At 40.5% G+C, this 14,979-nt stretch overlaps 1 protein-coding gene across 3 annotated transcripts in view; it reads left to right on the top strand.

Annotated features, from left to right (window-relative positions):
* Positions 1-14,979, top strand: part of loxl3b (lysyl oxidase-like 3b) — a 32,204-nt gene that overhangs the window by 15,973 nt on the left and 1,252 nt on the right. For 2 of the 3 annotated variants that reach the window (XM_082515648.1, XM_082515649.1), the window contains 8 exons: positions 1,833-2,040; positions 2,120-2,300; positions 8,617-8,771; positions 9,514-9,684; positions 12,059-12,218; positions 12,462-12,705; positions 13,741-13,856; positions 13,994-14,130. In XM_082515648.1, coding sequence (XP_082371774.1) covers positions 1,833-2,040; positions 2,120-2,300; positions 8,617-8,771; positions 9,514-9,684; positions 12,059-12,218; positions 12,462-12,705; positions 13,741-13,856; positions 13,994-14,130 — 1,372 coding nt within the window. Of the gene's footprint in view, positions 1-849; positions 907-1,832; positions 2,041-2,119; positions 2,301-8,616; positions 8,772-9,513; positions 9,685-12,058; positions 12,219-12,461; positions 12,706-13,740; positions 13,857-13,993; positions 14,131-14,979 lie in introns of all 3 variants that reach the window. The other variant, XM_082515647.1, reaches the window with a different exon arrangement.

Here is a 14,979-nt window from a genome sequence, read left to right as displayed (position 1 = left end):
AATACATTTACAATTTCCAGATTCTATTTGATTCAGTTCTTGACATTTGAAGTTTTTGGGATAAGTAAGAAACTCTTTGACATTTAAAAGAAAAATCCATCAACACAAAGCACAGATCACCTTTACCCACAGACCCTGTATGGACTGTCATGTGACCTTTAACCATTAGACCTGCAGGAAACTGACACATCTGCTTTTTGTTTGCAGCCCATCCACACATAAAGCAATGCCATACCATGTATAAAAAAAAAAACCCTTAAAGTTCACACTGACATAAAAGTACATCAATCACAGTAGCTTAGTTTGTACTAACCATGTGTCAGTGATCGTGTTAAACATGTGATACACTTTATGGCCCAAAGCATATGGACATACCAACTGTATCACAATTTATTCTGTTCCTGGCCACCATCGTCACACCAACTGTATACAAAGGAAAGGCGAAATCTGAGTATGCTTTTGTCCATAAAGTGTATCTACTTATGTCAATGCTAATTAAACCTGTCGGGTCTCTGCCCTAATGGCCAACATTGTATGTTGTTGTGTTTTGTTTTCAGTCTATTTTTGTTGAAATTTTGTTGTAATTCACCTAAGAAGGATGTGCTTGGTTCAACTAGCCTGTGGGCTTTTTGTGCATTTTTACTCTGCATTACATCAGTAAAACAGTGTTTTATAACTGTGTAACGACAGTTGCTTAGCCTCTATGTTGAATATGGCACATCCTTTTGAAGAGTGTATCTGTACTAACACCCTATAATGTATTACGCAGTCTTTGTTACAATGATTTTTCACTTTGTCACATCACTTTCTTCACCTAACTGTGCACTCTAACCCATCTTTACCTTGCAGGCAGACACCCAAAGCTAAAGCTATCAATAAGTCTAAACAGAGCAGCCCTGGCAAAAGGTAATCTGAGAATGAACAACGAAGTGGGGAAATTCAACCTGTCTGCAAAGACCAACACACATGCTAATAAAGTCAGCCAGATTAGCCTAAAAGCAGCCAAAATATTGAATTTTCCCCTCTTCAAAAATAGAAAAACTGTCTAAACCAGATTCATTCTCTCCAGTATGACAACCTGTCCCATGCATGTGAATACTTATAGAGAATAACTCTGACATACTGACATGAAAAAAAATGAAGTAGAATCAACAAAATTTTGAATATTGAAATTGTCATAGATGTGTGTGCGTACCGTATATGTGATTGTGTTGTTGAATGTCCAAAGATTTGTTATTATAAAGAGCATTTTAGTGTTGAAATACTGATGAAATAGCTTTTGTCACATAGAGTCAGGTAGTCTGCGTAGCTTAGCACAAAGACTAAAAAATAGCAGGCTCTGATCTGTTCTCTGTGCTCTGAATCGAGTGAATCAGTAGAAAAATGCAAATGTAAAAACCATTTGCTATTTTATAAAAGGTTACCTGACTTTTTTTCTCAGCCAAGCAGAGACCTTTGCCAAGATTTTATTTAAGTTTGTGCACGTTTAAGTTTCCTGTTGGTGGTCTTTGTTGCTACACTAACCAACTACAGCTATATATTGTATATGGATTATACATCCTCTTGTAAAATGTTCAGCAGGACAGAGTAATGAATATTTTCCAAAATGTGACATCTTTGTTAACCCAAGTGATAATCATAATCTTTATTTGTGTTTAAAACAAACCACACCAACATTTCTTATTATTGCGTGTGTGTGTGTGTGATATATATATATATATATATATTTTTTTTTTTTTTTTTTTTTCTGTGTACCATAAATACAATCAGGGTATTGATTCGCTCAGTATTTCATTCACCACAGTCCCTGCCCGTGCTTCTGCTCCCTCCAGGTTGTATTTGGAACGTCAGAAGAACAACTTCCATCTTCACTCTGTGGCATGTACGGGTACAGAGGTCCATCTGGCCGCCTGTCCGCTGGAATTCAACAAGCCAAACGCCACATCCTCCTGCGCAGGGGGCATGCCGGCTGTCATTAGCTGCATGCCGGGGCCACTGTTCATGCAAAACAGCGGTTTGAAAAAGAAACTGAAAATTTCGGTAAAGTATTTTTTTGTGAAGTGGTCACAGATATGTGCTGGCATAGTTGAATAACGTGAAGTGTCTCTTTGTTCTTTAGACCAATGTGAGGCTGAAAGGAGGTGCCAAGGTAGGCGAGGGTCGGGTCGAGGTGCTGAAAGACAACGTGTGGGGGACTGTGTGCGACGACCGCTGGAATCTGCTGTCGGCCAGCGTTGTCTGCAGGGAGCTCGGCTTTGGCAGCGCCAAGGAGGCTCTCACCGGTGCCCGCATGGGTCAAGGTCAGGAATGATTAAAAAGTTTGTACAATGGTGATCTTTGGCTCCTCCAATCTGCATGTCAGAGTATCCTTGAGTGGGATACTGAGACCCAAGCTGCCCCCTATGCATTCATCAGAGTGTGAGTGTGTGAATGTTAGGTTTCAAGTACTTTGGCATAATAAAAAGTGCCTGTGTGTGTGACTGGGTGAATGAGGCTTGTAGTAAGAAAGTGCTTCAGAGGGCTCAAATTTAATAGAAAAGTACCAGTGCATATCTAAAAGTTACCTGATCTGGTTCCACATATACAGTGGGGCAAAAAAGTATTTAGTCAGCCACCGATTGTGCAAGTTCCCCCACCTAAAATGATGACAGAGGTCAGTAATTTGCACCAGAGGTACACTTCAACTGTGAGAGACAGAATGTGAAAAAAAAATCCATGAATCCACATGGTAGGATTTGTAAAGAATTTATTCGTAAATCAGGGTGGAAAATAAGTATTTGGTCAATAACAAAAATACAACTCAATACTTTGTAACATAACCTTTGTTGGCAATAACAGAGGTCAAACGTTTACTATAGGTCTTTACCAGGTTTGCACACACAGTAGCTGGTATTTTGGCCCATTCCTCCATGCAGATCTTCTCGAGAGCAGTGATGTTTTGGGGCTGTCGCCGAGCAACACGGACTTTCAACTCCCGCCACAGATTTTCTATGGGGTTGAGGTCTGGAGACTGGCTAGGCCACTCCAGGACTTTCAAATGCTTCTTACGGAGCCACTCCTTTGTTGCCCGGGCGGTGTGTTTTGGATCATTGTCATGTTGGAAGACCCAGCCTCGTTTCATCTTCAAAGTTCTCACTGATGGAAGGAGGTTTTGGCTCAAAATCTCACGATACATGGCCCCATTCATTCTGTCCTTAACACGGATCAGTCGTCCTGTCCCCTTGGCAGAAAAACAGCCCCATAGCATGATGTTTCCACCCCCATGCTTCACAGTAGGTATGGTGTTCTTGGGATGCAACTCAGTATTCTTCTTCCTCCAAACACGACGAGTTGAGTTTATACCAAAAAGTTCTACTTTGGTTTCATCTGACCACATGACATTCTCCCAATCCTCTGCTGTATCATCCATGTGCTCTCTGGCAAACTTCAGACGGGCCTGGACATGCACTGGCTTCAGCAGCGGAACACGTCTGGCACTGCGGGATTTGATTCCCTGCCGTTGTAGTGTGTTACTGATGGTGACCTTTGTTACTTTGGTCCCAGCTCTCTGCAGGTCATTCACCAGGCCCCCCCGTGTGGTTCTGGGATCTTTGCTCACCGTTCTCATGATCATTTTGACCCCACGGGATGAGATCTTGCGTGGAGCCCCAGATCGAGGGAGATTATCAGTGGTCTTGTATGTCTTCCATTTTCTGATGATTGCTCCCACAGTTGATTTTTTCACACCAAGCTGCTTGCCTATTGTAGATTCACTCTTCCCAGTCTGGTGCAGGTCTACAATACTTTTCCTGGTATCCTTCGAAAGCTCTTTGGTCTTGGCCATGGCGGAGTTTGGAGTCTGACTGTTTGAGGCTGTGGACAGGTGTCTTTTATACAGATGATGAGTTCAAACAGGTGCCATTCATACAGGTAACGAGTGGGGGACAGAAAAGCTTCTTACAGAAGACGTTACAGGTCTGTGAGAGCCAGAGATTTTCCTTGTTTGAGGTGACCAAATACTTATTTTCCACCCTAATTTATGAATAAATTCTTTACAAATCCTACCATGTGAATTCATGGATTTTTTTTTCACATTCTGTCTCTCACAGTTGAAGTGTACCTCTGGTGCAAATTACTGACCTCTGTCATCATTTTAGGTGGGGGAACTTGCACAATCGGTGGCTGACTAAATACTTTTTTGCCCCATTGTAGATATCTAACTCAACTGAAGAGGTTATTTATAGAGAAATGTTTGTACAGATTCAAAAAAATTATTTTATAAGACTTTGATCATTGAGTGGATTCTGTTTGAGTTTTTTTTTTTTGCATTAAATCTCTTTGAAGCCAGGATGTGTTTATAACTGTCTTCAGAGAGGACTTCAGTCGCCAGCTGTCCGTCTCTGGCCTTCTAATCTCTCAGATCATCGCTTCAACCTGCAGAACTGATAATCTGCCTTTAACATTCCTACACGGATCCTCATTTGAAGCTTTTTGAAAAAGTAAAGGAATGCTACACTTGTAGAAAGATAAAAATGAAGGAATGGAGGACATGAGAGACAGAGCTGTAAATGTATTGTGCATTTTCTGATGAAGTCATTACAATAATGGGCCTTTCATAGTGTGTTTTATCCATTAATTCTCCGACTGAGTGCCCCATTCATTAAATAGCTTTTTTTTTTTTATGTGTTTGTGATTCCTAAGTGGTGGTCAGGCACTTTTAGAGCAGAAAAGTATTTTTTTTCCAGCTGGGCTATGGATCATTTCATGTGACGACGAGGCAGTCAGTTTTATAAGGCCAGCATGTGTCTGGGCCACCTGGGCTCCACATGAGCAACAAGAATGACTTTTTCTGCCAAGGTGTAGAAGACATTGCATAGAGTCAAAGATGTGTGTACACTGAAGACATATAGAAATGTAATCTATGACAATATATGCATAGATTATGGTGAGTTGTGTTGTTAAATAACAATTGTAATAATTTTTGTAGCTAAACTCCCTGGTCTGCACTTTGTCCATTTCCTTGGCTTGTAGGAAAAATATTAAAGTTGTTGAAATTTGGCTGAAAAGCTGATCTACTTCCAAAAGCCTCACTGAAGGCTTAGAGCAGGCAGGTTGGGAATCCTGAATGAAGCAGTTTTTTGTGTATATGTGTGAAGAAATGCATGTCCTTGTGAACAAATTGCGCCTTTGTTAGGTCGTTTAAGGTGCTGAATTTCGAAGAATTTTCTAAAACCAATCCACACACACACAACAGCTGCACATAGATAATACAATTAGTTTCTTGCAGCTTCATAAAGAACACACCCGTCACACCCGCTCTCAGAAATGCTGGGTGGGGATGTCTGCTGTAGTTTGTGTACATTATGATATCTACCACAGAAGAAGTTGGCCTGGGCTGTCTTCCAGAAAGCAGGTTTAGTCAAAACATTGAATTCATTAACCCTGAGCTGCGATAAACTCTGGATTTTCCATTCCAGACAGAAAAGCAACACAAACTCTGGGTTCATTTCTGAAATCTTGCTCTTCTCACTGGCACGTGTTCATGCCTTGAGTTTGATTTTTCAACTTTTAAGACACAGGATGTCCTTTACATGATCAATGTTTATTTGTTTATTTGTTTATTTATAAGGAACCACATTAGCTTCCACAGCAGTGGTTGCTAGTCTTCATGGGGCCCAAACCATCAAATACAATCAAATAAAATGTTACACAATAAAGTGGATACCAAATATCCACATAATTTGGCTCTTACATCCACAGTAAGGTTTTACAATTGTGAAAATATAAGCATATAAATATCAATAACACCAAAACAAAATACACAAATTTCCATTACAAATGGCATTGCCCTCTTACAGTATTTACAATGAATTAAAAGCTGCCTAATTGGGCTTTTAAGCGATTTTTAAAATTATGAATAGAAGCCAATTCTCTAATTGCATAAAAAAGTTGCTCTAAATATAACAGAGTTTTTCAAAAAGTTGCTTTTAACTCGAGGAGTTACTAAATTGCGGTTTGTTGAAAATCGTGTACTACGGTTATGTATTTCATCTGGATATTGCAACTGAGCAGAAAAAAAATATGGTGTGTTTACCAGTATTGCTTTCTTCAAAAATACAAGTAAGCCATAGTATAATTTAGCTTGTTTATCATGCATTTTTATCAATATTTGTATAGTATGAACACCTTAACACTAATCTGGCCACCTTGTTCTGGACTAACTGAAGTCTGTTCAGATCTGTCTTATTAGCTGCTGACCAAATGATTGATCAGTACTCTAGATCAGCGGTCCCCAACCTTTTTTGCGCCACGGACCGGCCTTTAAGGTGTCGCGGAAAAATACAACAAAATAAAACTAGTACCGGTACTGAAAAAAAAGAAGATTTATCTGTCATATGAATGTGAAGACAAATTGATTTGTTTAAATAACTATTTTTATCTGAACAGCACTCTACCTGTAAAATATTACATGCAGCAGACGTTTTCTCAGTCTGCCTCTGTTGGAGGTGATGTTGGTAGCACCGGCTCTGGAATATTTTAAAGCCTATATTATCAAAAGTATTCACTTACCCATCCAAATCATTGAATTCAGTTGTTTCAAACACTTCCATGGCCACAGGTATGTAAAATCAAGCATGTAGACGTGCAGCTTTGCTACTAAATATTCCACAGTCAGCTGTTGGTAGTATTGTAACAAAGTGGAAGCGATTGGGAACAACAGCAACTCAAGTACAATCAAAGAGCGGATTCAGCAGATGCTGAGGTGCATAGAGTGCAGAGATCACCAACTTTCTGCAGAGTCAATCACTACAGACCTCCAAACTTCATGTGGCCTTCAGATTACCTTAAGAACAGAAGATGGAGAGCTTTATAGAATGGGTTTCCATGGCTGCATCAAGCCTTATATCAGCAAGCAGAATTCAAAGCATCAGATGCAGTGGTGTAAAGCCTGTTGCCACTGGATTCTAGAGCAGCGGAGACATGTTTCTGGACGAATCATGCTTCTCCATCTGGCAACTCAATGTACGAGTCTGTGTTTGGTGGTTGCCAGGAGAACCATACTTGTCTGACTGCACTGTACCAAATATAAAGTTTGGTGGAGGGGGGTTATGGTGTGGGGTTGTTTTTCAGGAGTTGGGCTCAGTCCCTTAGCTCCAGTGAAAGGAACTCTTAATGCTTCACCATACCAAGACATTTTGGACACTTTCATGCTGCCAACTTTGTGGGAACAGTTTGGGGATTGCCCCTTCCTGTTCCAACATAACTGCACACCAGTGCACAAAGCAAGGTCCATAAAGACATGGATGGGAGAATTTATGGAAGAACCTGACTGGCTTGCACAGTCCTGTTCTCAACCCAACAGAACACCTTTGGGATAAACTACAGCAGCAAGCCCTTCTCATCCAAGATCAGTGTCTGGCCTCACAAATGCACTTCTGAAAAAATGTTCAGAAATTCCCATAAACATACTCCTGAACCTTGTGGAAAGCCTCCCCAAAAGAGTCAAAGCTGTTATAGCTGCAAAGGGTCGGCCAACATCATATTTAACCCTATGGATTAAGAATGGAATGTCACTCAAGTTTGAGGCCTTTATAGGCAGACCCACACAACCCTCAGCAGTGGCCTGGCCACTGTGGGGTCCTCGCAAAATTCCCTCTTAGCAAAAAGGCAAAATTGTGATGGGTCAAACACAGGCTGGCCTACTTGGGGTCTATATAGAGGCTTCAAATAGCAAAACTGCTGTGGGATAAGCACCTTCCAAATATATTTTATGCCACTTCTTTCATTAAATTCATTCCGATCAGCTGCTGTGGATCCAGAGCAGGGTTACACTCGGACATTGTCAGTCATGCTTCCTGGAACAGACCTCTGCTGTGTGTTCAGACTCCTGTCCGACCACCACCTGGCTCAGCGAGTCCAAGAAACATTCCTGAACGTCACTGAAGTCGGAAACGAGTGCGGCCGAAGGAATTCCTTTCACAGAAATTACGCATCACAATCACCTCATGGTGCCATGACTTGCAGAGACAGACTGAGAGTTTAGAGAGTAAATATGAAGCAGGGTGGTGCTGACCAATGTTAAAAAGTGAGCTCGGTATTCGTTTCAGTACTGCATACAGTTTGGAGGCCATGCAAAAAGAGACCTTTTAATTCTGCATATTGTAGCATATCAAGTATATTATAATAACCACCATAAAATCCAAAGACTACAATTTCAGTACTGCTAGTTTGGGGTGCTTCTTCATCTTTATTGGCTGAGCTTCTCAAAAACAGATTGAGCCTTTTGAAAGGTCCAAAAAGCAGTCGTGACCTGGATTGTACTAAATCGGTTTAAACTCCTAATTAACTGCCTTGGGGCTCAGTGATTACTGCAGTTGCCGCCACATACAGCTTAAAGATCTTGTACCATTTAAAACTTTTGTGAAACCCTCAGTTTTTGTCAAAAAATGTTTTCAGATAAGGTTTCCCCATAATTAACTACAACATCCATAACTGAAATCTGTTACGTCAGAAGCTCTAAATGTGTTGTGTTTCCAAGCTCTTAAATACTGTAGGATGTGTCTCATCATTTTACCTTGAAAGACTATCAAAAGTAACTTCAAAGTTGTCAGTGCATCTGTCTGTCTGCTTGTCCAGGAATGGGTCCGATCTACATGAATGAGGTGAAGTGCCTCGGGCAGGAGAGGTCCATCTGGGACTGCCCCGTTAAAAACATCACATCAGAGAACTGCCAGCACTCAGAGGACGCTGCTGTTCGCTGCAACGTGCCTTACATGGGCCTCGAGACCTCGGTCAGACCTGAACTTTCTCACTAAAATGTTTCATTTAAAAGTTGTTAATTTGAGAAATTCTTGTTGTTTTATATGGAATTCATAGCAAATAGACTTACTTTTCTAAACAGGCTGAATGATTCGAATGTTTAGATTGTTTCTATCTTCTACAGGGGGGATAGGAAAGAAGTTAAATATTGTCTTATTTCACGCTGTTTATTTTAATATCTTTTCTGGCCTTCAGTAGAAGCTGCTTTAGTCGTCTTTGTGCACAAAAATGTGAGATTTAGAGCTAACAGTAAGAACAATCTCACATCTGTTCTCAACCAATAATCCTTCGGTACTGTTGTCACAAAAAAGCTCACTGGCCAAATCCTCAGTTTGAGTTTCACATTTGTCTGCTTTGAATGAGTTTCCTTGTTGAGTTGCTGAAAAAGCAAATCAAAATGTTTTAAAAAAATCTAAAGCTTTTTCTGACAGCAGTGACCTCTTCTGAAACCCGAGTATTTCTGGTTACACTTCTCCTTGTGTAGATACACACAGACGGCGGGCTAAAACCTCCTGAAATTAGATACTATCATCAAAATAAACCTTCAGAAAATGTAATCTCATTAATTATCATCTGTAGTAAAACATGTATTGATTTTTCATGAAGTAGCCTGTAATATTTTAGACATAATTAGAGGTTGTTCACAAGAGAAAACCCGTCTCTTTGTGCATCTACACTTTGCTTTGTGGTTCCTAACCCCTTGGTCCCGCACAGATCCGAATCACAGGAGGACGAACCCGCTATGAGGGCCGTGTCGAGGTGCTGACCTCGGACCCTAATGGGACACAGAGCTGGGGTCTGATCTGTGGTGAAAACTGGAGCACCAAGGAGGCCATGGTGGCCTGTAGGCAACTGGGCTTGGGCTACGCTAACCAGGGCCTGCAAGTAGGTTATTAACACCGCCAAGGACAACATTCTGCAACAGAGTAAACTGTTGTCTTTTTTGGTACATATAAATCATATGGAAATATAATATACTGTCATGTACACCCAATGGCCTTTCATTTTAGTTTGTTTTTAAGGCTTCAGTGTTGTTAAAAGTGAAGAAACTCCTTGTTTAGACGACTGTATCTGCAGTTGACTGTATTCAAGGCAACAGTGTACTCAAATAGACAGAATCTAAGACTGGGGAGTGTTCACGCCATAGATTTTGCCTCACATGAGCCTGGTGCATTTAAAATGTGGTCTGCAATGGTGGATTCTGTGGTAGCAGATTTAGATTTGAAATCATACAATCAGTCTTCTAATGGACTACTGATCTATGGTTGCTGTCATTTAAGTACTAGTCCATTATTTTTGTAATTGTATCACCAAAATCATCCTTAACTGCTTGAATCAGTCAGGATGGATACATAGAAAAAATCCTGTTTCTTCTCATGTGGTAGTTTTCCATTGCCTTCTTACGTTCTGATGAAACTCGAAGTTTTAGCTGTGTAGGTCATGTTGCCTAAGAGGACAGGAGACTTTCCATTTTCTTCCGGGCACCAATACTCTGTCGCCTTAAAGACAGTAGTGTAGTAAACTCCAGATGCCGACATCCTCAAAAAAGTTGCAGCTGTTTTTCTGTTTCTGAGATGCTGAATCCAGCTTCTCTGGCAGTAGCTGCAGGGGCATGTTTACCGGCACATAATCATGAAGCACTCAGCTCATCACAGGCACACGCACCACAGAGTGCAATAAATGAAACGGCCACTGAGTGTGCAGCTTTTTTTTCTTTTGGTGCATAAATGCTCAAATATATAACATTTGTAGTAATGACTAACGTAGACTTAAATTGTTGCAGTATATGTTTTAAGAATATATTTGAGCATGCATTCATGAACATGTGACAGCATATTATAATTTACATATGGGTAGATGTTTCTTTCTCTGTCTGGGGAAAAAAACAAAACAAACACTTTCGTGCAAGTGAAGCTTCTAATCTGACCCAAAACCGCTCGCCACCAAAGTGATGTGGTGACCTCATGTGGAAACCATGTCGATGTTTTCATCGCCTAGAAAAGACTAACCAAACTGCTGCTTCGACAACACACTTTCTACTGTGGGAGGACTGGATATGAACATTGACAGGTTTAGCTTAGACAGTTCAGAGACAGGACAGGAAGTGTGTCCCCTCACTGACTCCCAGCAGGAAAACTCTGCAGATCCGGATAGTGGGCGGCCGGAGCAGTTATGAGGGCCGGGTGGAGGTTCAGGTTGGGTCCAAGTGGGGCACAGTGTGCAGCACAGGCTGGACCACAAAGGAAGCCATGGTGGTTTGCAGGCAGCTAGGGCTCGGCTACTCCATGCATGCCATCACTGTAAGTAGGAATGAAGACTTAAATCACACATGAACAAAACATGCACACAAGTAATGATAGCACAGACTGTGATATTGCTGATGTGATATTCAGGATTGCAGTAGAAGCACTATGAAGTTGAAGAAACATAGATTTGAATTACAAGTATGTTGTGTTTTACATTTCTTACTATAAACTTTTGTCTTTCTTTCTGTAAAAACTGAGGAAAGCTCACAGGAAAACTGACCAAAAAACCCCCCCAAATTGCTGAATTTAACTGACAGCATTTAGAAAATTCTAAAAGCTAGTGAAGCTCTTCAGACCCTCATATTTGTCACAGTGACTGATATAAAGTGAACAATTCAAACCTACAAAAAGCTATTTGTAAGAAATATGTAGAAGTTCAAAATTGAACTTTGCAGAATCCAATTTTTGTAAACAATATTGCTTAAAAATGTTATTCTAGGTAGATCATAGTTATTGGTGCAACAGAATTTGAATCCCAGTTCACTGCTGATATTTTGAAGCCAAGCAGAAAACCAAGCAAAATGTGCAGATGTGCAACTTCACTGGCTAAAGTATAAAAAATGGGTAGAATGGACAACGATGTGCACAATTACAAGGATGTGCTATTGAATTTTCCACTACAGTTAATGAGGCAGATTTCTACTTTGATCACTAGAGAGTGACTGTTGCACGTTATATTTAAAGGTTCGATTAGGCTATTGTTGCGTGAGGTTGAGAAGCCTTGCAGAAAGACTATTGAGTCTCTTAGCATCTGAACAAAGTGGTCATAAAGTGAGCATTACACTGTGTCCTCATTCAGGGGCCAAAAATGAGTCATGAACATCTGTTTTTCAGAACGTAATAGCGCACTGAACTCTGCAGCAGTCTGCGAATGATTTTGTCCTGATCGACGCACCGTGTTTTTTGTTTTTTTTGTCTTTGCACGTGTGCCTGTTTTGTTATATCTCTTTAAGGAAACCTGGTATTGGGACAGCAGTAATGTGACAGACATGGTGATGAGCGGTGTGAAGTGCATGGGAAATGAGATGGCTCTGAGTCAGTGCCAGTACCACAAAACTGTCAGCTGCCAGAGAGCGGCAGCAAAGTTTGCAGCGGGAGTAATCTGCTCAGAGAGTGAGTGACACGGAGACAAACAAAAGCTTTGATTGTTCATATTTATGTAAATCTGCAGCAAGATTAAACTTCTGCTGACCTCATGAAACTCAGTAGCCTTAATGCAATCATCAAACTGCAGAGAAAAGAAAGGATAACTCTTTAAAATTAAGAGAAAGACTTTGATGTGCTTTAAAGACCACATGTATTACCACAAAAAGAATGAGGACCATATCTCAATCCTAACCCTCCTTCTCTATCCAGCGGCCTCTGACCTCGTCCTGAATGCCTCTCTGGTTGAGCAGACAGTTTATATCGAGGATCGCCCTCTGCACATGCTCTACTGCGCTGCAGAGGAGGACTGCCTGTCTAAATCAGCTGCGAAGGCCAACTGGCCATACGGACACCGCCGCTTGCTCCGCTTCTCCTCTCAGATCCACAACATCGGCCGCGCTGACTTCAAGCCAAAAGCTGGACGGCACTCGTGGGTGTGGCACGCCTGTCACGGGTAAGAAACCAGGTCTATTATGAAAACAATAACCTCAATATGTGATTAAAGAATTAAAGGTTAAACCCCGAATAGTGATTTGCATTTCAATCAAAATAAGTTTGTGGAAGTTTAATTTTTTTTATTATAGCAAAAATTTCAGAAGGTCTCTGACTCTCAAAGTCTCAGTGGAAAGACAAAGGAAGAAACTTTTGTTTAGGTTCACGTTGTTAAGGTCTCATCCTGTTAAAAGGGAGTTCTTCCTCCTCACAGTCGCCAATTTCTCACTCATATGAGATCATGTGTTGTTGGGGTTTTCCCTACTTGTTTTAAGGTCTGGGATTAAAGTCAAATTGCTTAAGTTGATCTGGATTTATTTGAAAAAGGAAAAGAAAAATATTTATAACACGTTAGGTGATCCACACATACTGGTAAATCAGTTTTGGGAGTATCTTCCTGTTCCCAAAATCGTGTTAAAACAAAATTCACCATTGAAGCAGAAAAGTAGGTATGAATAAACTGACCAAATGAACATAGGAGATAACTATGTTTATTATTATTTCATTTAAAAAGGACTAGAGTCTAGTATAACTCCAGTCTATGTGTTTTTGTTTAGTCTGTGAGAAACAAAAAATGTGCTCAGACTGGCGGAAAGAAGGTAGGAAGGGTGCTTATGTCTGCTATTCAGATAACAGCAGAGGACCAATTGTGTTTATCCAGTAACATGACTGGTATGAACTGACTGAGTGTTTAGACTTTGGGGATAAGTGTTCACAGGTCATATATTTGAGGCGTTAGTATATCTATTAAAAACATCTCCTAGTATTGCATTGTTAGAATGGGCATCAACCTAATGCACTTCCTGTGTTATCTTTGGTTTTTATCATTTTGCCAAATATACAACATGTCAGAAATTCCTGTAAAGTCATCCTGTTATCACCATGTAGATTCCAGATATAAGCAAATACCATAACGGACATCAGTGTGTGGTCAGTCATCAAAAGAGAAATACAGGATATAAAAGATAACATTTACTTCTTTTTATATTAAATACAGCCACTACCACAGTATGGATATATTTACCCACTATGATTTGCTGAATGCCAACGGTACCAAAGTGGCAGAGGGACACAAAGCCAGTTTCTGTCTGGAGGACACAGACTGTCAAGAAGGTCAGAATGATGATTTCCTTTTAATGAATTTATTATCAAATAAACATGACCAGAAAATTCCCTAACGACCTTTTTGCATTGCTGCTAGTCTTTCAAACATATCTCACTGAATCTGTCTCTTCTTCTGGGACATTAAGGCATTTCTAAACGATACGAGTGCGCCAATTTTGGCGATCAGGGCATCACCGTGGGCTGCTGGGATTTGTACCGTCATGACATTGACTGCCAGTGGATTGACATCACAGACATCAAACCTGGAAATTACATTATGCAGGTGAGACTGTGGGACTCAGTGTGTAGAAACCCATTTGAGAGAGTTATAATGGAAATTCAAAGCACAGAACCGCAAAAATGGTGACGTTCAGATTGGTTTTACCCACATGAGGCCAGTTTCAGAGCTCTTTGGCAGATTCATATATATATTTCAGTGCTAGTAAAGGCAAACAAGGATAGATGATGCTTTGATTGATTGTACTTCAGCTGCCGTCTTTCAGTTTATCGTGCTAATACTGGAGCTTCAGTAAGCCAGCAGATCTATTACCACTGCACTTATACCTGTTAGAAACAAATTGCCATAATCAACAACAAAGCATTGCCATGGCAACACGGCTATGTCCTCTTCAGAATTTAATTGTAGTACAAAGAGTTGATTGAACAAAGTGTGACAATCTCTATAAATGGAGATGTTTTGACTCTTTGCCTATCTTGAGCCAAATGTGAGGCCATCTGTTCAACAACTTAACACTTGGCCAAAACTGAGTCATGGAACAATGATCGCAAGCACAGCAGCAAATCTACAGCAGAATGGTTGACAAAGAAAAGAAGTCAACACTTCAACCTGACTGAGATGCTGTGGTGTCACCTTAAGAGTGCTGTGCATGCGATTCAATAAACCGAAACAATGCTGCAGAGAAGATTGGGCCAAAATTCCTCCACGACGACGTGAGAGGCTGATAAAGTCACAGATTATTGCTTCATGTTATTGTTGCTAAATGGTTTCTACAAGCTACTGAATCATGGGGTATACTTAGCTTCTTACCTTTGTTTTTCGCAGGACTGAATCTCAGTGTTTCTCTGCAGGAAATAAAAAAGTACTTAATTTTTTAAAGAGCTCCACACATAA

Source organism: Aulonocara stuartgranti (assembly GCF_965226115.1).
Source record: "Aulonocara stuartgranti genome assembly, chromosome: 19".
Taxonomy (NCBI): Eukaryota; Metazoa; Chordata; class Actinopteri; order Cichliformes; family Cichlidae; genus Aulonocara; species Aulonocara stuartgranti.
The sequence above is the reverse complement of the archived record's forward strand: the minus strand, read 5'-3'. Positions and strand labels throughout refer to the sequence as shown.